Raw genomic sequence first — 23,634 nt, forward strand, 5'->3', positions numbered from 1 at the left:
TTTTATATACAATTTTTTTTTTATTTTTGGGGGGGAATGCTATTTTTTTTTTAAGATTTTATTTATTTATTGAAGAGAGAGCACATGCCAGAGAGCACAAGCAGAGGGAGTGGCAGAGGGAGAGGGAGGAGCGGGCTCCTCGCTGAGCAGAGAGCCTGATGTAGGATCCCGAGATCATGACCTGAGCCGAAGGTAGCTGCTTTACTGACTGAGCCCCCCAGATAGCTTTATAAACATAAATTTTGAAGCTTAGCATTCACACAAAACTGTACAAATCACAAATCTGTACCTTAGTAAGTTTTCACACAGTGAACTCAGTATATTATTGGCACCCAGCTCAAGAAGTGAAATATTACCAGAAACTTCCTAGTGTCCCTTTCTTCCCACCTCAAGCATATCATTGTTCTGACTCATAACATACATTAATTGGCCTGCATTTGAACTTTACATAAACATAATACATGTAGTGTAAATGGCTTCTTTCATTCAATGTGATGTTTATGAGATCCATCCATGTTTTTACATGAAGTTTTACTTCATTCATCCCCATTGCAGATTATTCTATGAATCACAATAGTTTGTGTTCTCCATTAGGTAGACATTGGGTTGTTTCTAGTTTTGGCCTAAAGAGTGCTCTTGTGAATATCTCTTATGTTTCTTGGTGAACATATGTATGCATTTCTCCTTAGGGGTGGACAGAGCTTTACTTACAACTGTTAACTTTACAAACACTTTATTAAGTTTTAATTATTTAATCAGTAACTTTCGAAGACCATTCTAAGCCTAATAAAAAACACTCGTTTACTCTGTAATGATTGTATACTTCCTAGAGAAAGTCCTAGAAGATGATCTAGGAATCTAAGAGAGTCATGAGTTTAATTCTAGATTTTCATAATGCCCTTCAGCCCAGAGATGTTTCATGTTTTGGTATACTTCTTATCAGGCAGTTTCTTTTTAACCCTGACCAATGTACTTGAGTTCTTTTTTTCCCCACTGAGAACTCTTTAAAGCTGTCTAATACAGGGTGGCAAATTGGCTGCAAATGTATTATTAAACCAGTGTAATTTAAAATAAATACATAAAAGTACACACATAAATGTGCTTTTAATTTAAATTGATCACTAATATTTTTAATGATGTCTGTTCAATTCTTGACAAATCCACAAAAATTTACTGTGCTTGGAGGTAAACTTCCAAAAGGTAAGGTGCCTTCCCTTTACCATGACTTGACATTAAAAAAAAAAAATACAATAATCCATTGATGATTTAATTTTTACTGATTTAAAAGCTTAAGGTTTAGTTCTTAATGGCTATTTTACAAATAAGTCTTCATTCTGAACATACCATTGTATAACCTTTTTTTGAGAGGAGGGGGATTTTGAATTTTATTACAATTTCAGATTTTAAATTGTGAGCATAGTGCAGAGAACTCTCTGTACTCTTAACCAAACTCAGTAGTTTTTTAGCACTTTGTCCCATTTGCTCACTTGCTTTACATAAATGTATTTTTTAACAGTTTAAGAGTAAATCGTAGATATCATTCTCCTTTAACCCAAATACATTGTTATGTATATCCTAAAGTATAAGAATATTCTATTACATAACTCCAGTATAGTTATTAAAGTCAGGAAATTTCACACGGTTCCAGAACTAATTATGAAATTTAGTTATATTCAAATTTCTGCATTTCTCTTATTAATACCTTTTGTAGTGAGGTCCTCCTACCTCCCACCCCAAATCCAGGTTTAAGACTCAATCCAGGTTTACACATTTAGATTTTTCTTTAATCTTAAAAAAAAAAAAACTATTTTAGAGAGAGAGAGAGAGAGAGAGAGAGAGAGAGATGGCGGTGGGGAGGGACAGAGGGAGAGAGAGAATGAGAATCTTCAGCCAGACGGATCATGACCTGAACCAGAATCAAGAGTTGCTGCCTAACTGCCTGAGCCACCCAGGCACCCCTTGATTTTTCTTCCATCTGAAAAGGTTGTTTAGCCTATTCGTTTATTTACTTATTTATTTATTTGAGAGAGAGAGAGTGAGCACACATGCAAGTGCAGGAGCCGGTGAGGGGAGGGCAGAGGGAGAGAATCTGAAGCAGACTGTGCACTCAGTGTAGAGCCCCATGCGGGGATCAGTCTCACGACCCTGTCGTGAGGTGAGCCGAAGTCTCATGTTTAACTGGCTGAGCCACCCAGGCTCCCCTCCTCACTCTGTTATCATGGGAGTGGGTGTGGATCTTTCATGACCTTAAAATTTGTGCAATATATATACTAATTTGTGGAATAGTCCTGTTTGTCTTTGATGTTTTCTCTTTTAATGACTGTTGTGATTTATAATTAGAAATACATATTTAGGGGCGCCTGGGTGGCTCAGTGGGTTAAGCCGCTGCCTTCGGCTCAGGTCATGATCCCAGGTCCTGGGTTCGAGCCCCACATCGGGTTTTCTGCTCAGCAGGGAGCCTGCTTCCTCCTCTCTCTCTGCCTGCCTCTCTGCTTACTTGTGATTTCTCTCTGTCAAATAAATAAATAAAATCTTTAAAAAAAAAGAAAAAAAGAAAAAAAAAGAAATACATATTTAGGGGCGCCTGGGTGGCTCAGTGGGTTAAAGCCTCTGCCTTTGGCTCAGGTCATGATCCCAGGGTCCTGGGATTGAGCCCCGCATTGGGCTCTCTGCTCAGCGGGGAGCCTGATTCTCTTCCTCTCTCTGCCTGCCTCTCTGCCTACTTGTGATTTCTGTCTGTCAAATAAATAAATAAAATCTTAAAAAAAAGAAATACGTAAGTAGTCTTAGTTCCATTTCTTGTAGTTTTATAGTGATGACAGGAATAGATTTGTCTTCTCTTAATGAGTCAACTCTTAGAGCACACCTAAGGTTAGCAGCTGGTTGCCAGGAGAATCAACCATGTGATAAGAGGGCCGGGACTTTCCCCAAGTTAGTATGTATTCTGCAGTCTTTTGGGATGAAGTCCTTAACTTATGGTATTTGATGCTATCTCCAGGTGGGTAGCATCAGAATTGATTGAATGTTAGGGTGCCCAACTGGTGTTGGAGAATTGTTTGTTGGTGTGAGGGAAAACCATATGCTAGAATTGGGTACAAGGTTGTAATGACTTTGTGGTGTCCCTGGACCAAATGATCATGCTATGCTGTAATCACTTACATTAAGCTTTTATGGTTTCCAGTGTTTTGTGGTTAAAATTAGCAGTGTGAGGGCTGGGCAAAATGTATGTAGAGGAATGAGAGAAACATGCTTTCAGTTGTCGAATGAGTAAGTCAGAGGAGTAAAAGGCATAGGAAATACCGTCAGTGATACTGTAATAGTGTTGTATGGTGACAGAGGGTAGCTACACTTGTGAGCACAGCATAATGTTTAAACTTGTCAAATCACTACGTTGTACACCTGAAACTAATGTGACTATGTGTCAACTATACTCAGACATTTTTAATTAAAATAATAAAATCAGCGCTGTGATGATCATCTTATTATCTCAAGGCTTTGCCTACATCCTTAATTATCTCTTCAGAATAAATTCTAGATTTACTCATTTATTTATTCATTATTCTGGATTCTAATTCTAGAAATGGAATTGGTAAGTTAAAGGTGGCACTCATATTAAATTTGTTTCTATACTGCCCACTATCTCTACTGACAGTGCTCAGCAGTATATAAAACTGTTTGCATGAATCTCTGCGAATTTAGGATTCATTTATTAAAATCAGTACTATAACATCAGAAAGTTTAAAGTTTAAAGTCATAGAATAGTTAAACACTTTTCTTTCTAATCACAAGAGATATTTTACAAAATTGTGGGGAAATTCTCAGTTACAAAAATACATTCTACCATTTAAACCAGTTAAGAATAACAATGACATGGCAATACAAGGGGTAGTCTTAAGGGTATTTTTCAAAACTTTCCTTTAAAGATAGTTTTTTATGTCAAAATACAGCATTAATTAATAAAGGGTTTTTTTACCTTTTTAAATGAAAAATGAAAAGTTGTGGAAACCAGAGAAATCTGTTATTCCAACTTATGAAAAAGTACTGCTGTTATGAAAATTTTCGAACATAGGAAACGTTACAAAGCTGGAGACATGAACTACTTACCTCTACATACTTTCTTATGTGTCACCTAAGACTAAGAACATTATCCTAAAGAGAATAATTGATCCTATCAAGTAAAATTGAATACTGTTTCCTTAATATCTTGTACTCCAGAATTTTTTCAAATTTTCCTCAGATGTCCAAATCAAATTTTCATCAGAGTTTCTGAAATATGTGTTTTATGGAAGAACATCAAGTCAAGGGTTCATGTGTCACATTTGGTTGCTTAATCTTTTAATCTGTGTTTATGTGAATTTTATCTTACTTGTTTAATGACAGATAAGTTTATTATGTTCCATTCTCTGAAGATATAAATGGTAGAGGGAAATTAGTTTTAAAGACGTTCCTGAAGAGAATCATTACTAGAGACATATGTTTTGCTTTGTTTCAAAATAATAGTCATGGGCTTTCAACCTCAAAACTATGTATACATTAATTAATAACTATTTGTTTCATAGGTTCACATCAGGTTTTATTTTTATTTTTTAAGTTGAATCAGTGAATTTGTTTTCTCTTTTAGGAATACTTTTAGTTGGACCACCAGGGACAGGAAAGACTCTTCTTGTTCGAGCTGTGGCTGGAGAAGCTGATGTTCCTTTTTATTATGCTTCTGGATCAGAATTTGATGAAATGTTTGTGGGTGTGGGAGCCAGCCGTATCAGAAATCTATTTAGTACATTTTAATGTATCTTTCATACAATACGAAATTTTGTTAATTTTAGGGGAAGAGGGATTCTTACTTATTTGCTATTTGATTATGATTGATAGCTGACCTCACCATTGTGGGGTTTTGGTTTTAGGTAATTTAATGTGTGACCTAAAACAGAACTGTACTTTCCCAAATAGAGGAGCTAGAAGTGTTGGTGACCTTGGGGCCTGTTGAAAAGCTGGGTTTTCTGTTGTTGTTGTCCTTTTTATCTTATTCATTAATTCAGTAGTATGTAATTAAGGAATAGCCTCAAATCTGACTGTGGCTTGTACAGTCAGAAGAATGAATACTCGGTTGTTTTTATTATATATCATTTTGTATGGTACAGTTTTTTTCCTGAGGCTACCGTTCTTAAATCAGTTTTATTTTTATTTATTTATTTTTTTTTAAGATTTTATTCATTTATTTGACAGACAGAGATCACAAGGAGGCAGAGAGACAGGCAGAGAGAGAGAGGGGGAAGCAGGCTCCCGGCTGAGCAGAGAGCCCGATGCGGGGCTCGATCCCAGGACCCTGAGATCATGACCTGAGCCGAAGGCAGAGGCTTTAACCCACTGAGCCACCCAGGTGCCCCTTAAATCAGTTTTAAAAGAAAGAAAGAAAGAGATCTCATTTTTATGTACTTTCTCCTAAATGAATGTCTTTTGTTGCCTTTGACAGTCTTACAGGTTTTTAATACTTACATGATTTTGTTCAAAGAACATTGATTTCATTAAGCTTATTTGTATCTCTTCTCTTTTCCTAGGTGAAGCAAAAGCAAATGCTCCCTGTGTTATATTTATTGATGAATTAGATTCTGTTGGTGGGAAGCGAATTGAGTCTCCAATGCATCCATATTCAAGGCAGACTATAAATCAGCTTCTTGCTGAAATGGATGGGTAATTGAATCTTCATCTGTCTTTGGGATATGATAACATATTTGGGAACATTCGAGAAATAGCGGGGCATTTGGCTAAGTCAGTGGAGCATGCAGCTCTTCCTCTCGGAGTTGTACATCTGAGCCCCATGTGTGGTATAGAGATTACTTTAAAATAAAATTTTAAAAAAATAGAAAGAAAGAGGAAAAACATGTAGGCAACAGAGTAGTCCCTGTGCATGAAGTCAAGACAAGCTGGATTCTCTGTGTTCTGTTCTTTCCATTACTAATGGGGTGACTGAGGTATCAACTCTTCTTAATTGGTGATCTCTGTACCTTTTTTCATTGATTGTATCATGACAGGAAGGTGATGATTCCCATTGAGAATACTAGTCTGTTTGGAGATGTAAAGAGTGTTTGCTGGTTCCTACAAAATTCGTGACTCGTTTTTAGTGTTGTGGTAGATTAAAAGTTTGCATCAGTTTTTATAACATAAAGAGCAAGTAGTGGGGTTGCTTTGGAAGAAGGAAAGACTTCTTTTAAAAAAAAAAGATTTTATTTATTTATTTGACAGAGAGAGATCACAAGTAGAGAGGCAGGCAGAAAGAGGGGGAAGCAGGCTCCCTGCTGAGCAGAGAGAACCCGATGAGGAGCTCGATCCCAGGACCCTGAGACCATGACCTGAGCCGAAGGCAGAGGCTTTAACCCACTGAGCCACCCAGGTACCCCAGAAGGAAAGACTTCTTAAAACCATGTATGACCTTTTGGAACCAAACAGGAAGTCTAGGAGCAAATAATTTGAATTGGTAAGCTTGAGGATAATTTTTCACAAATTAGGTTCCCTAGCCTTTTCTGTCAGGTCATGCCTTCCTAAGTAGAACAAATACCGTGAAGGCATGTAATCATAGATGACTTTGTGACTTATTGTTAGCAGTTTTATTGAAGTGTACTGGCCTAGTTACATTTGTTCTTTTTAAAAAATAATAGGGATGTCTTATCACTTTGGGTATAAAAAGGATCAGTCCCTTTTCTTTACTGTTACTAAATTTAGTGATAGTTTCGTGTAGAGCATTTCTATATGTGTATTGTTTTAATTTTCAGTGAAATGTTACTTTCCTTCTTTTTTACTAGCTTTAAACCCAGTGAAGGAGTTATAATAGGAGCCACAAGCTTCCCAGAGGCATTCGATAAGTACGTATTAAAAGACCGTTTTTACAAGTACTGATACATACTGTAACGTGAATAAACTTTAAAAGAGAAGGAAGCCCATCACCAAACATCACATATGATTCTGTTTATGTGAAATGTCCAGAATAAGCGAATCGGTGGCAACAGAGAGTAGATAAGTGGCTGCCAGAAGGAGGGAAGAATGGAGAGTGACTGTTGGTGGCTATGGGGCTTCCTTTTGGAGTGGGGGAATAAAAATATTCTTAAGTTAGATTGTTGGTAATTGCACAAATCTGACTATATTAAAAACCACTGGATTATCTACTTTGAATTCTGTGATGTGTGAATTAAATTTCAGTAAAGTTGTTAAAAGAATCTTCTGACAACTTTATATCACAAAAGTCTGGGGGTGGTGGAGAGCATTTTTAAAATAAAATTTATTGCAGTTTTAAATTTTTTATTTTATCAAAGAAGTTATTTATATTGTAATTTGATCTAATAGTTTTTTTTAATTTTTGCCTAAGTCTGTGGTTTAATATTCTATACTTACAGCAGTTGAGATAGGAAGCTATCACAGTGTAGCTCTCATAATAGACTGCTGTAGAATTATTGTTCCTAGAGTGACTAGCTTACATGTTTTTGTTTATGAGGGGTGCCTGCTATCTATCTCTATCAACCTTTGTTCTGCCTTCTGGTTATTGAAACTGTTACTTGAGCCATGTTTTACAAGGAGTTCTCTGAATATTTATATTCAGAATTCCAGTCTAGGCTGGAATAGGTGATGGGGACTAAGGAGCGCACTTGTGATGAGCAGTGGGTGACATGTGGAATTGTCGAATCACTGTACTGTACACCTGAAACTAACATAGCACTTATGTTAGCTGTCCTGGAATTGAAATAAGAAATAAAACTCCATCCAAGATAATAATCCTTCACAAATATTTAATGTTAATGGATATGAGAGGCATTAACTTGCAACATTTAATCATATTTACTAGTCCAAACATGAAAATATCTATCAAATAATACTAGAACTTTTATTTATTATTTTATTTATTTATTTTTTATTTTTTAATTACTTTTCAGTGTACTAGAGTTCATTGTTTAGGCACCACACCCAGTGCTCCATGCAATACGTGCCCTACACAATACCCACCACCAGACTGGCCCAACCTCCCACCCCCCACCCCTTCAAAACCCTCAGATTGTTTTTCAGAGCCCATAGTCTCTCATGGTTCATCTCCCCCTCCAATTTCCCTCAACTCCCTTCTCCTCTCCATCTCCCATGTCCTCCATTTATTTCTTATGCTCCACAAATAAGTGAAACCATATGATAATTGACTCTCTTTGCTTGACTTATTTCACTCAGCATCATCTCTTCCAGTCCTGTCCATGTTGATACAAAGGTTGGGTATTCATCCTTTCTGATGGAGGCATAATACTCCATATGGACCACATCCTTAATCCATTCGTCCATTGAAGGGCATCTTGGTTCTTTCCACAGTTTGGCGACCGTGGCCATTTCTGCTATGACCATTGGGGTACAGATGGCCCTTCTTTTCACTACATCTGTATCTTTGAGGTAAATACCCAGTAATGCAATTGCAGAGTCATAGGGAAGCTATATTTTTAATTTCTTGAGGAATCTCCACACTGTTCTCCAAATTGGCTGCACCAACTTGCATTCCCGCCAACAGTGTAAGAGGTTCCCCTTTCTCCACATCCTCCCAACACATGTTGTTTCCTGTCTTAATTTTGGCCATTCTAACTGGTGTAAGGTGGTACCTCAATGTGTTTTTAATTTGAATCTCCCTGATGGCTAGTGATGATGAACATTTTTTTCATGTGTCTTAAAGCAAAAGTATTTTTGTTCTAACAAACACATTTTTCAGCATTAGGCACTTACGATTTCATAATGTCAGTAGATAAAATAATACTAATTTAAAAACCATGAGAAACTCTTAACTATAGGAAACAAACTGAGGGTTTCTGGAAGGGAGGTGGTTGGGGGATGGGGATTAAGGCAGGCACGTGACGTGATGAGCACTGGTTGTTATACACAGCTGATGAATTATTGAACTCTACATCTGAACCTAATGATATATTGGTATGTTGGTAATTGAATTTAAATAAAAAAAACAAAATAGGTAGAAGTATTAAATATATATATATATATATATATATATATATATATATATATATATATGCTGAACTAAAGGAAGATATATAATCTTAGTAAAAATTTAAGAGCAAAGTTCAAATTAATGCATATAGTATGATCCAATTCTTACAAAAGTAACAATCTATATATATATTACATATCCTCCTTTATGTATTATCTACAAATCTGTATAGCTATAGATGATATATGTTTGCACGATGACCGTGCAATTGCACTACTGGGTATATAGTCACAGTTGTGGCTATCCAAGTGTGTGTTCGGAATCTCAACTTTTTTTATATGTCCCCCTATGGTTATACTTGTCACTGAAAACATGTAATACCTTTGTGATTTAAAAAAGTAATAAAGAAAATATAAACAATTGTAAAACAGATAACAAGTGGGAAAAAAAACCAAACCTCCATCCAACTTCTGGTTGTTGTTATCTTTTCATCTTGTCTTCAGAGTGACAGTCCTATTTAATTTGACCTTCAGTACTCAGATTATTAATTTATATTTTCTTCTCCTATTCTCCCTTTACTGCCTTAATACGTCCTGGTCATTTTGACATGCAAGTTACAGTTCCAAGACCAGAAGTAAAAGGTTGAACAGAAATTTTGAAATGGTATCTCAATAAAATAAAGTTTGATCAGTGTAAGTCTAATTCTAGTAGCAAACTTTATTATTATCTCTATGTAATGGTAATATTTCATTCCACCCTATTTGTGATCCTTACTTGATAAATGTCTCAGAAGACCAGTTTTTTCTATGTCCTTTTTTTTCTCCATTTGTATTTCCTTTTTAAAAAGTTTATTACTTGATAATTACATATGTAGGACATTCTGTCATTTGAATCCCCATTCTAAAGGATGTTTTCTTGGGGCTCCTGGGTGGCCCAGTTGGTTGAGTGGTTGCCTTTGGCTTAGGTTGTGAGGGTCCTGGGATCAAGCCCCACCATCAGGCTTCCTGCTCAGCAAGAGAGTCTGTTTCTCCTTCTCCCTCTGCTCCTGCTCTCGTGCTCTTTCTCACTCACTCTCTCAAAAAAAATTTAAAAATTTATTTATGCCTCCATCAGAAAGGATGAATACCCAACTTTTGTAGCAATATGGCCGGGATTGGAAGAGATTATGCTGGGTGAGATAAGTCAAGCATAGAGAGTCAATTATCATATGGTTTCACTTATCTGTGGAGCATAACAAATAGCATGGAGGACAAGGGGAGTTAAAGAGGAGAAAGGAGTTGAGGGAAATTGAGAGACTATGGACTCTGAAAAACAATCTGAGGGTTTTGAAGGGGTGGGGGGTGGGAGGTTGGGGGAACCAGGTGGTGGGTATTGGAGAGGGCACGGATTGCATGGAGCACTGGGTGTGGTGCAAAAACAATGAATACTCTTATGCTGAAAATAAATAAAACAAATTTAAAAAAAGATTCTCAACAAGATCCTAGCTAATAGGATCCAACAGCACATTAAAAGGATTATCCACCATGACCAAGTGGGATTCATCCCTGGGATGCAAGGGTGGTTCAACATTCACAAACCAATCAATGTGATAGAACAGATCAATAAGAGAAGAGAACCACATGGTCCTCTCAATTGATGCAGAAAAAGCATTTGACAAGATACAGCATCTGTTTCTGATTAAAACTCTTCAGAATATAGGGATAGAGGGAGCATTCCTCAACTTCATAAAAGCTATCTATGAAAAACCCACAATGAATATCATCCTCAATGGGGAAAAGCTGACAGCCTTTCCTCTGAGATCAGGAACACAACAAGGATGCCCACTCTCACCACTCTTGTCCAACATAGTACTAGAAGTCCTAGCACAGCAATCAGACAACAAAGAGAAATAAAAGGTATTCAAATTGGCAATGAAGAAGTCAAACTCTCTTCACAGATGACATGATATGTTGTATGGAAAAACCAAAAGACTCCACCCCCAAACTACTAGAATTCATACAGCAATTCAGTAATGTGGCAGGATACAAAGTCAATGTGCAGAAATCAGTTGCTTTCTTATGAAGTAACAATGAAAATACAGAAAGGGAAATTAGAGAATTGATTCCATTTACCATAGCACCAAGAACCAAAAGATACCTGGGAAAAACCTAACCAAAGAGGTAAAGGATCTGTACTCAAGGAACTACAGAAACTCATGAAAGAAATGGAAGGAGACACCAAAAGATGGAAAAGCATTCCATACTCATGGATCAGAAGAATAAACATTGTTAAAATGTTGATACTGCCTAGAGCAATCTATACTTTCAATGCCATCCCAATCAGAATTCCACTGGAATTTTTCAAAGAGCTGGAGCAAGCAATCCTAAAATTTGCATGGAACTAGAAAGGACCCTGAATTGCTGAGGAGATGTTGAAAAAGAAAAACAAAACTGAGGCATCACGTTGCCTGATTTCAAGCTTTACTACAAAGCTGTAATCACCAAGACAGCATGGTACTGGCACAAAAGCAGGCATGTAGACCAGTAGAACAGAGTAAAGAGCCCAGATATAGACCCACAACTCCATGGCCAAATAATCTTCAACAAAGCAGGAAAAAATGTTCAGTGGAAAAAAAGACAGTCTCTTCAATAAATGGTGCTGGGAGAACTGGACAGCTATGTACAGAAGAATGAAACTTGATGACTCTCTTATGCCATACACAAATATAAACTGAAACTGAATGAAAGGTCTTAACATGAGGAAGGACTCTATCAATATCCTAGATCAGAACATGTCAAAGTAACCCCTTCGACATCGGCCACAGCAACTTCTTTCAAGACATGTCTCCAAAGGGAAAGGAAACAAAAGCAAAAAAGAATTTTGGGGACTTCATCAAAATCAAAAGCTTCGTCACAGCAAAGGAAACAGTCAACAAAAGTAAGAGGCAACCCACAGAACAGGATAATATATTTACAAACAACAGTACAGACTAAGGGCTGATATCCAAGATCTATAAAGAACTCCTCAAACTCAATACACACAAAACAGACAATCAGGTCAAAAAACGGGCAGAAGACATGAACAGACACTTCTCCAAAGAAGACATACAAATGGCTATCAGACACATGAGAAAATGTTCATCATCACTAGCCATCAGGGAAATTCAAATCAAAACCACATTGAGATACCACCTTACACCAGTTAGAATGATCAAAATTAACAAGACAGTAAACAACTTGTGTTGGAGAGGATGTGGAGAAAGGGGAACCCTCTTACACTGTTGGTGGGAATGCAAGTTGATACAGCCACTTTGGAAACAGTGTGTAGATTCCTCAAGAAATTAAAAATAGAGCTTCCCGATGACCGTGCAATTGCACTACTGGGTATTTACCCCAAAGATACAGATGTAGTGAAAAGAAGGGCCATCTGTACCCCAATGGTCATAGCAGCAATGGCCACAGTTGCCAAACTGTGGAAAGAACCAAGATGCCCTTCAACGGACGCATGGATAAGGAAGATGTGGTCCATATACACTATGGAGTATTATGCCTCCATCAGAAAGGATGAATACCCAACTTTTGTAGCAACATGGACGGGACTGGTAGAGATGATGCTGAGTGAAATCAGTCAAGCAGAGAGAGTCAACTATCATAAGGTTTTGCTTATTTGTGGAGCATAAGGAGTAACACAGAGGACATGGGGAGATGGAGAGAAGGGAGTTGGGGGAAATTGGAGGGGGAGACAAACCATGAGAGCCTGTGGACTCTGAAAAACAAACTGAAGGTTTTGGAGGGGAGGAGGTGGGAGGTTGAGTGAGCCCGGTGGTGGGTATTATGGAGGGCTGTATAGCATGGAGCACAGGGTGTGGTGCATAAACAATGAATTCTGGAACATTGAAAAGAAATTTTAAAAATAAATTAAAAAAACAGGTATAATTAATAGATTAAATAAATAATAAATAATAAAATATAAATAAATTATTATAAATATAATTATTATAACTATGAATGAATTAATTAAGTATAAAATAAATTAGTTAAACATAATTAAAATAATAAATTTATTAAATTTAGTTACTAAATCTGAAATTTATTTATTTATTTATTTTTAAAATTTTTATAAACATATAATGTATTTTTATCCCCAGGAGTACAGGTCTGTGAATCGCCAGGTTTACAGATTTCACAGCACTCACCATAGCACATACCCTCTGCAATGTCCATAACCCCATCACCCTCTCCCGCCCCCCCTCCCCCCAGCAGGGCTCAGCCTGTTTTGTGAGATTGAGTCTTTTATGGTTTGTCTCCCTCACGATCCCATCTTCTTTCATTTATTCTGTTCCTATCCTCCAAACCCCCCACATTGCATCTCCACTTCCTCATATCAGGGAGATCTATGATAGTTGTCCTTCTCCCATTGACTTATTTCGCTAAGCATAATACCCTCTAGTTCCATCCACATCATCGCAAATGGCAAGATTTCTTTTCTTTTGATGGCTGCATAGTATTCCATTGTGATATATATAGATAGTTCTATATATATCACATCTTCCTTATCCATTCATCTGTTGATGGACATCTAGGTTCTTTCCATAGTTTGGCTATTGTGGACATTGCTGCTATAGTATAAACATTCGGGTGCACGTGTCCCTTCAGAGCACCACGTTTGTATCTTTAGGGTATATACCCAGTAGTGCGATCGCTGGGTCATAGGGTAGCTCTATTTTCAGCTTTTTAAGGAACCTCCACGCTGTTTTCCAGAGTGGTTGCACCAGCTTGCATTCCCACCGACAGTGTAGGAGGGTTCCCCTTTCTCCGCATCCTCGCCAGCATCTGTCATTTCCTGACTTGTTAATTTTAGCCATTCTGACTGGTGTGAGGTGGTATCTCATTGTGGTTTTGATTTGTATTTCCCTGATGCTGAGTGATGTGGAGCATTTTTTCATGTGTCTGTTGGCCATCTAGATGTCTTCTTGCAGAAATGTCTGTTCATGTCCTCTGCCCATTTCTTTTTTTTTTTTTACTTTTTAAAAATTTATTTATTTATTTATTTATATTAACATATAATGTGTTATTAGCCCCTGGGGTACAGATCTGTGAATCGCTAGGCTTACTCATTTCACAGCACTCACCATAGCACATACCCTCCCCAATGTCCATAACCTGACCACCCTCTTCATACCCCTCTCCCCCTGGCAACCCTCAGTTTGTTTTGTGAGATTAAGAGTCTCTTATGGTTTGTCTCCCTCCTGATCCTGTCTTGTTTCATTTTTTCCTTCCCTACCCCCCATGCCCCCTACATTAGGCATGTACTTTTTAAGAGTTTTTTAAGAATTGAACAAAAAGTTCCAATTTATGTGTTTATGATTTCTCTGCCCATTTCTTGATTGGATTATTTGTTCATTGGGTGTTGAGCTTGCTGAGCCCTTTATATATTTTGGATACTAGCCCTTTGTCTGATATGTTGTTTGCAAATATTTTCTCCCATTCTGTCAGTTGTCTTTGGTTTTGTTGACTGTTTGTCTTTTTGGTTTTGTTGACTGTTTCCTTTGCTGTGCAAAAGCTTTTGATCTTGATGATGTCCCAATAGTTCATTTTTTCCCTTGCTTCCCTTGCCTTTGGCGATGTTTCTAGGAAGAAGTTGCTGCGGCTGAGGTCAAAGAGGTTGCTGCCTGTGTTCTCCTCAAGGATTTTGATGGATTCCTTTCTCACATTGAGGTCCTTCATCCATTTTGAGTCTATTTTCATGTGTGGTGTAAGGAAATGGTCCAATTTCATTTTTCTGCATGCGGCTGTCCAATTTTCCCAACACCATTTGTTGAAGAGGCTGTCTTTTTTCCATTAGATATTCCTTCCTGCTTTGTTGAAGATTAGTTGACCATAGAGTTGAGGGTCTATTTCTGGGCTCTCTATTCTGTTCCATTGATCTATGTGTCTGTTTTTGTGCCAGTACCATACTATCTTGATGATGACAGCTTTGTAATAGAGCTTGAAGTCTGGAATCGTGATGCCACCAACTTTGGCTTTCTTTTTCAATATTCCTTTGGCTATTCGAGGTCTTTTCTGATTCCATATAAATTTTAGGATTATTTGTTCTATTTGTTTGAAAAAAATGGATGGGATTTTGATAGGGATTGCATTAAATGTGTAGATTGCTTGAGGTAGCATAGACATTTTCACAATATTTGTTCTTCCAATCCATGAGCATGGAATATTTTTCCATTTCTTTGTGTCTTCCTCAATTTCTTTCATGAGTACTTTATAGTTTTCTGAGTATAGATTCTTTGCCTCTTTGGTTTATTCCTAGGTATCTTATGGTTTTGGGTGCAATTGTAAATGGGATTGACAAAATTTAGAAATTTTTAAAAAATTCCTTTGTTTTAAAAAGGAATGTTTTCTTGAGAATATTAGGATAATTCTTGAAGATAAATATAAGTGGTTTTAGATGAATGTAAAATGTGAAATAATAGAAAAAGCACATAAAATGTCATCACTTTGGACCCAAAAGAAGCAAATTGTAAAACAAAACATAGGAAAATATTATGGACCCACTTGAGTAATAAATGCAGGTATTAAATTAAGCTGTAGTATTTTCAAGGATAGGTGAATCAATTTATAAAACCTGATATGTTGGGGCACCTGGGTGGCTCAATTGGTTAAGCGACTGCCTTCAGCTTAGGTCACAATCCTGGAGTCCCAGGATCGAGTCCCACATTGGGCTCCCATCTCCATGAGGAGTCTGCTTCTCCCTGTGACATTCTCCCCTCTCATGCTTTCTCTCTCTCAAATAAAAGTAAATAAAATCTTAAAAAATAAAAAAGCCTGATATGTTTCCTCTAATAGGGGGAGCTTTCATAAATGTACATATAATACTAAATACTTAAGTATAAAGTATTTCAAGATGAAATTCAGAAAACAAAATGTTGTCTATGAGTATACATTCTCAGCTGTGCTTAGGCTAGTAACAGTTTAGGTCATAATTTGAAAATTTATAAATCATGTCTGGCAACTCTGCATTTCTTTATTTTTCACAAAGTTATTTAAATTTAAGAACTTTTGTGATGTGTCCCAATGGGATTTTAATGATCTATTTAATGGCAATTTTGGTTTTCCTTTAGAAAAAGTAAGTCTATTTTGTAGTTACAGTGATATAAATATTTTAAGTTCTAGTTCAGGATAGTTGTTTTCTTTTTTCTTTTGGAATATGAGTCATTTGTGAAGAGTCGTTTTGGAATTTTAATATTGTGTTTATCTACGTAGCTGTGGATCCAGAAATTGTCGCTTGAGGTACTGTTGGCTTTTCTGGAGCAGAGTTGGAGAATCTTGTGAACCAGGCTGCATTAAAGGCAGCTCTTGATGGAAAAGAAATGGTTACCATGAAGGAACAAGAGTTTTCCAAAGATAAAATTCTAATGGGTAGGTTTTTTCTCTTTTTTATTTTCCCTGTCTTACACTGTTCATTATGTTAGAGAATAAATTCCTTTTGAGAAAAATGTTATAAGAAAGAAAGGTATTGGAGCAAGAAAATATTTACTCAAAAGTAGCCACACAACTGGGCCTCTTACAGAACAAATACAGTTTATATGATTATACAGTTTGTGGGCAGGGGGTGCCCATGTGTTTCCTCTTGTCTGGTATAGCTGATAAAAGAATAATTGTACCGATAAAAGAAAAATTTTGCCAATTTTCAGTATTTGATTTTAAATCTTGAATCAAATTCAGAACAATTTCATTGTGACATTTCTTGTTTAAATTTATTTTCTGGAAATAGGATTAAACTTTCCTGGTTGATAGTAAGGAGTAAGAGGACAGCTCTTACAAATTTGGTTGTCAGTTGGCAACTTATTTTGGTTTAAAATAACTTATTAATGATATTTAGTCATGTCACTCTAAGAATTACTTAAAGGCAAGTGGGTTTCATTCATCTAAGTATACCTTCCTAATGGAATAATTTTATTCAATTAAATTTTTATCCTTAGGGCCTGAATGTAGAAGCGTGGAAATTGACAATAGAAACAAAACCATCACAGCATATCATGAATCTGGTCATGCTATTATTGCATATTATACTAAGGACGCAATGCCTATCAACAAAGCTACAATCATGCCAAGAGGGCCAACACTTGGACATGTTAGTATCTTGTTTTTTTTCTTTTCTTTTCCTTCAAATAACACTCTCCAAAAGCTATAGGAAACTGTTGAGGAAAATAATTAAAAAGAAAATTCAACTAAGTTCTAAGGTTGCTGATAACTTTCTTCTTTAACGTTCTGAACCATTGTGAGATCAGAGATACTCATGAAACTTATCTGCTAATAAAGAATACTAATAATTCAAATATTATATATCTACATGATGAAATTTAAGTCTGGAATGACAACAAAGTATCATTCTTAAATATGTCATTGCTTTTTTCCCTCCGCAAAGAAACTAGGTTAGTGGTTCCATAGTCTTTCTAGGATTTTTCTCACTGAGTACAAGTTTCATTTTCTTATCTTTCTAACGATAGACATTTTAAGCCTTTTTCGGCACCTGGGTACAAGTCCATCCTATTGCAGCATTATCCTATTGCAGGGTTATATAGCTATGACATGTAAAATGAACTTTTGCTTTATAAAGAATTTTTCTTCCTTTGTATAATGTCAGTTTTGTCGTTAGTCGCCTGAGACCATCTCTACTAAATGTCTTTGAACTGTTAGCATCATGACATTAAGTGCTATAGCAAGAGCCAGATGATAATTCTGATCATTAATGTAAATATTTCCAATTGTGTCTGGAGTTTTTCTTTGTTTCCAATTGTCTAGGTGTCCCTCTTGCCTGAGAATGACAGATGGAACGAAACTAGAGCTCAGCTGCTTGCGCAGATGGATGTTAGCATGGGAGGAAGAGTGGCTGAGGAGCTTATTTTTGGAACTGACCATATCACAACAGGTTGGCTGTAAAGAATGGCTTTAGTTCAGATTGTGCTTCCTGATATAAAAATATTTTAAAGTATTGAGTCTATGTATATTTTTATCTTTTAGGTGCTTCCAGTGATTTTGATAATGCAACCAAAATTGCAAAGCGGATGGTTACCAAATTTGGCATGAGCGAAAAAGTAATAGCTAATTTTACTCCTCCCTCATGTATCAAATGATGATTTGCCAAGTGTCTCCTTATGAGACAGGGTTCTTTTTTTATTCTTAAGACTTTATTTTTTTATTGGAGAGAGCGAGCATGAGAGGGGACATGGTCAGAGGGAGAAGCAGAGTCCCAGCTGAGCAGGGAGCCCAGGGCAGGACTTGATCCTAGGACTCCGGCACCATGACTGGAGCTGAAGTGAGTCTCTTAACCCACTGAGCTACCCCAGGCACCATAGGAGAGAGGGTTCTCGTTACAAATTGGTAACATTTACTTTCCCCCTGTCTCATTCCGAGTAGATTTGTCACAGCTCATTCTAAACTAAACTTTTTTTTTTTTTTTTTTTGAGTGCTAAAGTAAAGTATTCATTTTCCATTCTGGCTGCTTGAACAGTAATAGTATGTCATGAGTTAAGCAAATGATAAGATATTCTGTTTCTGTTCATATGACCTAAAACTTCTGTTTGCCGAGCTTGCTTACTTTGCTCTTCCCACGTATTTCACTCTCCTACGTTATCACTGTGGCTTCACACAGCACTTCCAATACACTACATTGTGGATTTCTGGATTTGGAATAGTGGGAAAGGTTTTCTAAGAACGTACTCAGAACCATACTTGGGATTTTAAAGTTTCTCTCTTGTTCATACTTTTTAGTCTTACACTTTCAGAAGAATGTTAAAATTTCTCTACTGAATTTCTTCCTTGCCCTTGATGAGGTTTCCTTAAGTATAGGATAGTACTTCCTCTGTTTACATTTATTAGTGGTTTGGGGTGTTTCTGTTCAGTTTCTTTCTTTTTGTTTTAGCTTGGAGTTATGACCTATAGTGATACTGGGAAACTGAGTCCAGAAACTCAATCTGCTATTCAACAAGAAATTAGAATCCTTCTAAAGGTAATAATTCTGTTTTTCTGTGCTTATTCATCTGTCTAGTCATTAATGTGCCTAAATAGTTAGGTGCTACCAGAAGATAATGGTTATCCCCTGTTTAAAACTGTTGCTATATATAATCAAGAGAATGAGTGCACCATTGAAGCCATAATTCCAGTATGTAGTTGGGAGCCTCTGGTCATAGACTGAAACTTTATTTTATTCTGGCCATAGGCTAGGAACAGTTAATATCAGTAATTATAAACATTCTACTTCATCTGTATAACCATAGTGTTGTTAGAATAGGGAGGATATTTGATTATTTGAGTCTTTATTAGTTTTTCACTCTGACATATATTTTATTCAACAAATATTAGTTGCTCTGTGCCTCGCTGTGTACGTATGCTGAGAATGAAGCATAAAGGTCTTTGAAAACAAAAGTCTTTTTGATTGCAGGGTCCAGTACAGAATACGTGAGCGTCGATTCGGTGAAATGAGTGAGTAGGTTCTGTGGAATCTCCTTAAGGCAGAGCAGATGCTTGGATTAGGGCAGTGAGAGGGGAAATTGAGAAAAATGAATGCATTCGAGAGATGCTGATCTAGCGGAATCGAATGCCTTTCTGATATTTGGGTGAGAGAGCAGCTAAATGAAGTAACAAAGCTGTGTCCTCCATTTCTGCCTGGTGCAGCCATCTAGTTGTGTGTGCCGTTGACTGAGAAAACACTGATGATGGCCAAAGGTGGGGAAGTGTGTAGATTGTAAGCTGAGTTTTATACATATTGAATTTGAAGTGTTTTCTTTTTTTTAAGGTTTTACTTGTTTGAGAGAGAGCGAGAGAGTGTGAGCATAAAGTGGGGTGGGTGAGGGGCAGAGGGAGAAGCAGATATCCCTGTTGAGCAGGGAGCCTGATGTGGGGCTCGCTCCCTGGACTCTGGGATCATGACCTGAGCTGAAGGCAGACACTTAACCAACTGAGCTGCCCAGGTGCCCCTGATTTTGAGGTGTTTAGTGAAGATTTCACGTGGGGAGGGATACGTGGGTCTGGTGCTTAGGGCAGAGGTTGGACATGTGCATTCCAGTTGGTTGTACATGAAGGCAGGTCTTGGAATGGAAAAGACTGAGCTAAATGGCAGAAAGTCTAGTGAACGAGAACTGGAATTAGGGTTGTAGATGGCAGAATGAAGCATGTTGAAGTCAGATGGTGTGAACTTCAAAGGAATCATGCTTTATAGAAGAGGGTTGTAAAGTAATAGTCTGTCAGCGGTGAGGGGAGCAAAGAGTTCACCTCTTTACTCTGAAATATCTGGGATAGGAGTGAATCAGTAGCTGTCAAGTGAGGGATTCGGAGTGTCCCCAGGAGGGCCAGGTTCTGATTAACTCAAGGAGGTAAAAGCTTTAAAGTCATTAAGTTTATGAAAAGTTTATACGATGGAAAGGTTTAGAAGGTGTTTCAGAAGAGGAATTCTCTCTTCTTGCCTGAATCTTCATTCTTTTTTACTATTTGTTATTTTGATTAAATTATCTCTTCTAGTATTAGAGCATTGGAAATACTCTTTCTTTGCTCTTAATACTTTTCTGAAATGTTAAGCTTGCGAGGGCGGTAGGAACTCTTTCCACTAGATGGCGCACTTACATTGTTATTAAGGAAAATGATGCTTCGCTAGTATACATTTTAGGTTCAAATGTATACGAAACTTAAAGATATAAAAACCTTAGCATAGTCTTACAGGTTACAGTGTAAGGGTTTCATTCCAATGGAGGTTTTAAAGTTAATACTAATTCATCCTAGGTTATTAGTTTCAATATTCCATGACATATTTATAATACTTTATATGTTCTCTTTAATTTGATATTTCATTTGACCATAACAGTTTTGTTCAGAATGTCTAATGTTTATTTTTAATAATTGTGTTATTTTTATATGACGATTGCTTCTTGGTGTTGGTAAACTCATTTTACAGTGGTATAGTGGTCACTGACAGGTAAGTTGTTACCAAATAAAAATAGAAAAGTAGATCTTTTCTCACCCTTTAAAGTGAATAAATTGGTGGAATATCACAAGGCAAAAGGAGCAAGCCTGCCTTTCCTTTTTAACATGTATATTGAATACAGAAATAGATTTCTTTGTTCCCAGACCTTATTTAAAAAGCAAGTAAGTGGGGCGCCTGGGTGGCTCAGTGGGTTAAAGCCTCTGCCTTCAGCTCAGGTCATGATCCCAGGGTCCTGGGATTGAGCCCCACATCAGGCTCTCTGCTCAGCGGTGAGCCTGCTTCTTCCTCTCTCTCTGCCTGCCTCTCTGCCTACTTGTGATCTCTGTCAAATAAAATAAATAAAATCTTAAAAAAAACCTTTAAAAAAAAAGCAAGTAAGTATAGTATATACTTATATATCTTTAAGTATAGCTGCCTAAGTAGTCCTCACTTATCCATGTGATACATTTGAGGTTAAAAATAGAATGTTTGCAAGTATGAAACTAATCTTTAGGAACCAAGCTTGCCTTATCTATCAATCAATCAATCAAGTAGGCTCCATGCTGGGTGTTTAAAAGCTCCATGCCTTAAGAGACTCTTAATCTCACAAAACAAACTGAGGGTTGCTGGGGGGATGTAGGGGGAGGGATGGGGTGGCTGGGTTCTGGACATCGGGGAGGGTATATGCTATGGTGAGTGCTGTGAAATGTGTAAGCCTGATGATTCACAAACCTGTACCCCTGGGGCAAATAATACACTCTATGTTAATTTTAAAAAAGAGCTTCATGCTTTTATCTTTTATAAATAGAAATGAATGTAGTTCACATTTTTTTCAATCATTTTTTTAATTTATTTTCAGCATAACAGTATTCATTGTTTTTGTACCACACCCAGTGCTCCATGCAATCCGTGCCCTCTCTAATACCCACCACCTGGTTCCCCCAACCTCCCACTCCCCCACCTCTTCAAACCCTTCAGATTGTTTTTCAGAGTCCATAGTCTCTCATTGTTCAACTCCCCTTCCAATTTCCCCCAACTCCCTTCTCCTAACTCCCCATGTCCTCCATGCTATTTGTTATGATCCACAAATAAGTGAAACCATTTGATAATTGACTCATTTTTTAAGGGATATACATTTTTTTTCTTATTTATGATTTTAGCTTCTACTAAGTTTTCTGCTTCTTAGATACCTCCTTTTTTTCATTTCAGGACTCATATGAACGAGCGAAGCGTATCTTGAAGACTCATGCAAAAGAGCGTAAGAATCTAGCAGAAGCTTTACTAATCTATGAGACTTTGGATGCCAAAGAGATTCAAATTGTTCTTGAGGGAAAGAAATTGGAAGTGAGATGATAACTCTTAAAATGGATGCATTGCTGGTTTTGCTACAGGAATATATAAGTAGCATTTCGGTAGTCTCCTTTTGCGATGCTTTTCTCCCATTCTTGCCTTGGTATCACTCAAGAGTGTGAAACACTTTGTCTCTCTTTTGTCACATTTAATCTAATTCTGGTTATTCTCATGATGGCACCTATGGCAAATTATCAGCCCATAGCAAATATGTTATAAAAAATAAAGCACTATTAGGACTGGGAGCAGCTTATTTGAGAAATGTTAATCAGTTATTCAGTTGAAAATAAGTAATGATTTTATGGTTGGTTCCTCTACTAGATGTAAATAAAAATTGTGCCTTTAGCTCTTGGCAAGTCCTTTTACTTGGCAACGTAAAATTATTGAAGGATTATCTTTGTTTTTAGATAGTACCATTTATCTTTGATGAAGAAATGCTGCCATTTGGCTCAAGTGAAGCATATTTCTATATAGATCAGTGGAAACTTCATTAAAATGCACTTAATTATTTTGCTCCCGATTGTCCATATATAACATAGTTCTGTTTTTGTCTATCTAAGAGAGAATTGCAAATGTACAGATTTAATCAAAATTTAAATGATTACAACCTTTTAGAAATGCAGCTTGCATTTTCATGGTGTTTTTTTTTTTCAACATCATCATTCTTACTAATGAAATTTATTTCAGAGAAGCAAATATTTTGTTAAATAAAAAGTGAGTCACTTCAAAATGTGAATAACTATATAATTATGCTTGGTATTAAAAGAAAGATTAACCTCAGATCTCAGTCCTTTCAAAGTGAACTTTGAATTACCCTCCTGGTTATGGAAAGTCATGTTTGCTTTTCATTCAGATTTTGTGAATATGAACATGTTGTTACAGGATTTAGAGATGACTTTATTTAACTGAATAGAGAATTATTTTAGAGCTCATTGTATTGGCTTTCCAACCAGATTATATTCTTGAAGTGATTTTATTAAAATTACCTACAGTTTTCTAATAACTTTTAAGCTGTATATGGTCTTCATTGAAGAAGTCGATAGAGGGAGTTTGCTATACAGTATCTTGCCTCTCTCTCTCTCTCTCTCTTTTTTTTTGGGTAGCTTTAAATTTTGATCTAATTTCAAACTTACAGAAATGTTAATTGAATAATACAAGGAACCCCATATACCTTTGGTCCAAATTCATTGTACCATTTTTTAATTGCCCACTTCCCTTTCCCCTTTCTCTCCTCTTTCATCCTTCCCTGTCCCTCTCTCCCTCCTTCCTTCTCTCTGTGTGTATACATGTCTTTGTGTGGATGCATGTTTTTATTTTTCCTAGATAGACTTCTGGGGTAGAAATTGCTGGGTCATGTAGTAAGTTTCTGTTTACCTTTTTATGGACCTGATGAA

The 23,634-nt window shown here is 36.8% G+C and overlaps 1 protein-coding gene across 1 annotated transcript; it reads left to right on the forward strand.

The window, feature by feature from the left end:
- The first annotated feature begins 1,136 nt into the window (after positions 1 to 1,136).
- Positions 1,137 to 23,243, forward strand: LOC125106828 (ATP-dependent zinc metalloprotease YME1L1-like). Its single transcript, XM_047741455.1, is given in 11 exon segments — positions 1,137 to 1,200; positions 4,622 to 4,774; positions 5,556 to 5,688; positions 6,798 to 6,857; positions 9,536 to 9,648; positions 16,195 to 16,350; positions 16,914 to 17,065; positions 17,737 to 17,863; positions 17,956 to 18,029; positions 18,857 to 18,943; positions 22,100 to 23,243. Coding segments are annotated over 11 exon segments (1,263 nt in total). The 3' UTR covers positions 22,244 to 23,243.
- The last annotated feature ends 391 nt before the right edge of the window (positions 23,244 to 23,634 follow it).

This window comes from Lutra lutra, chromosome 8 (genome assembly GCF_902655055.1).
Source record: "Lutra lutra chromosome 8, mLutLut1.2, whole genome shotgun sequence".
NCBI lineage: Eukaryota > Metazoa > Chordata > Mammalia > Carnivora > Mustelidae > Lutra > Lutra lutra.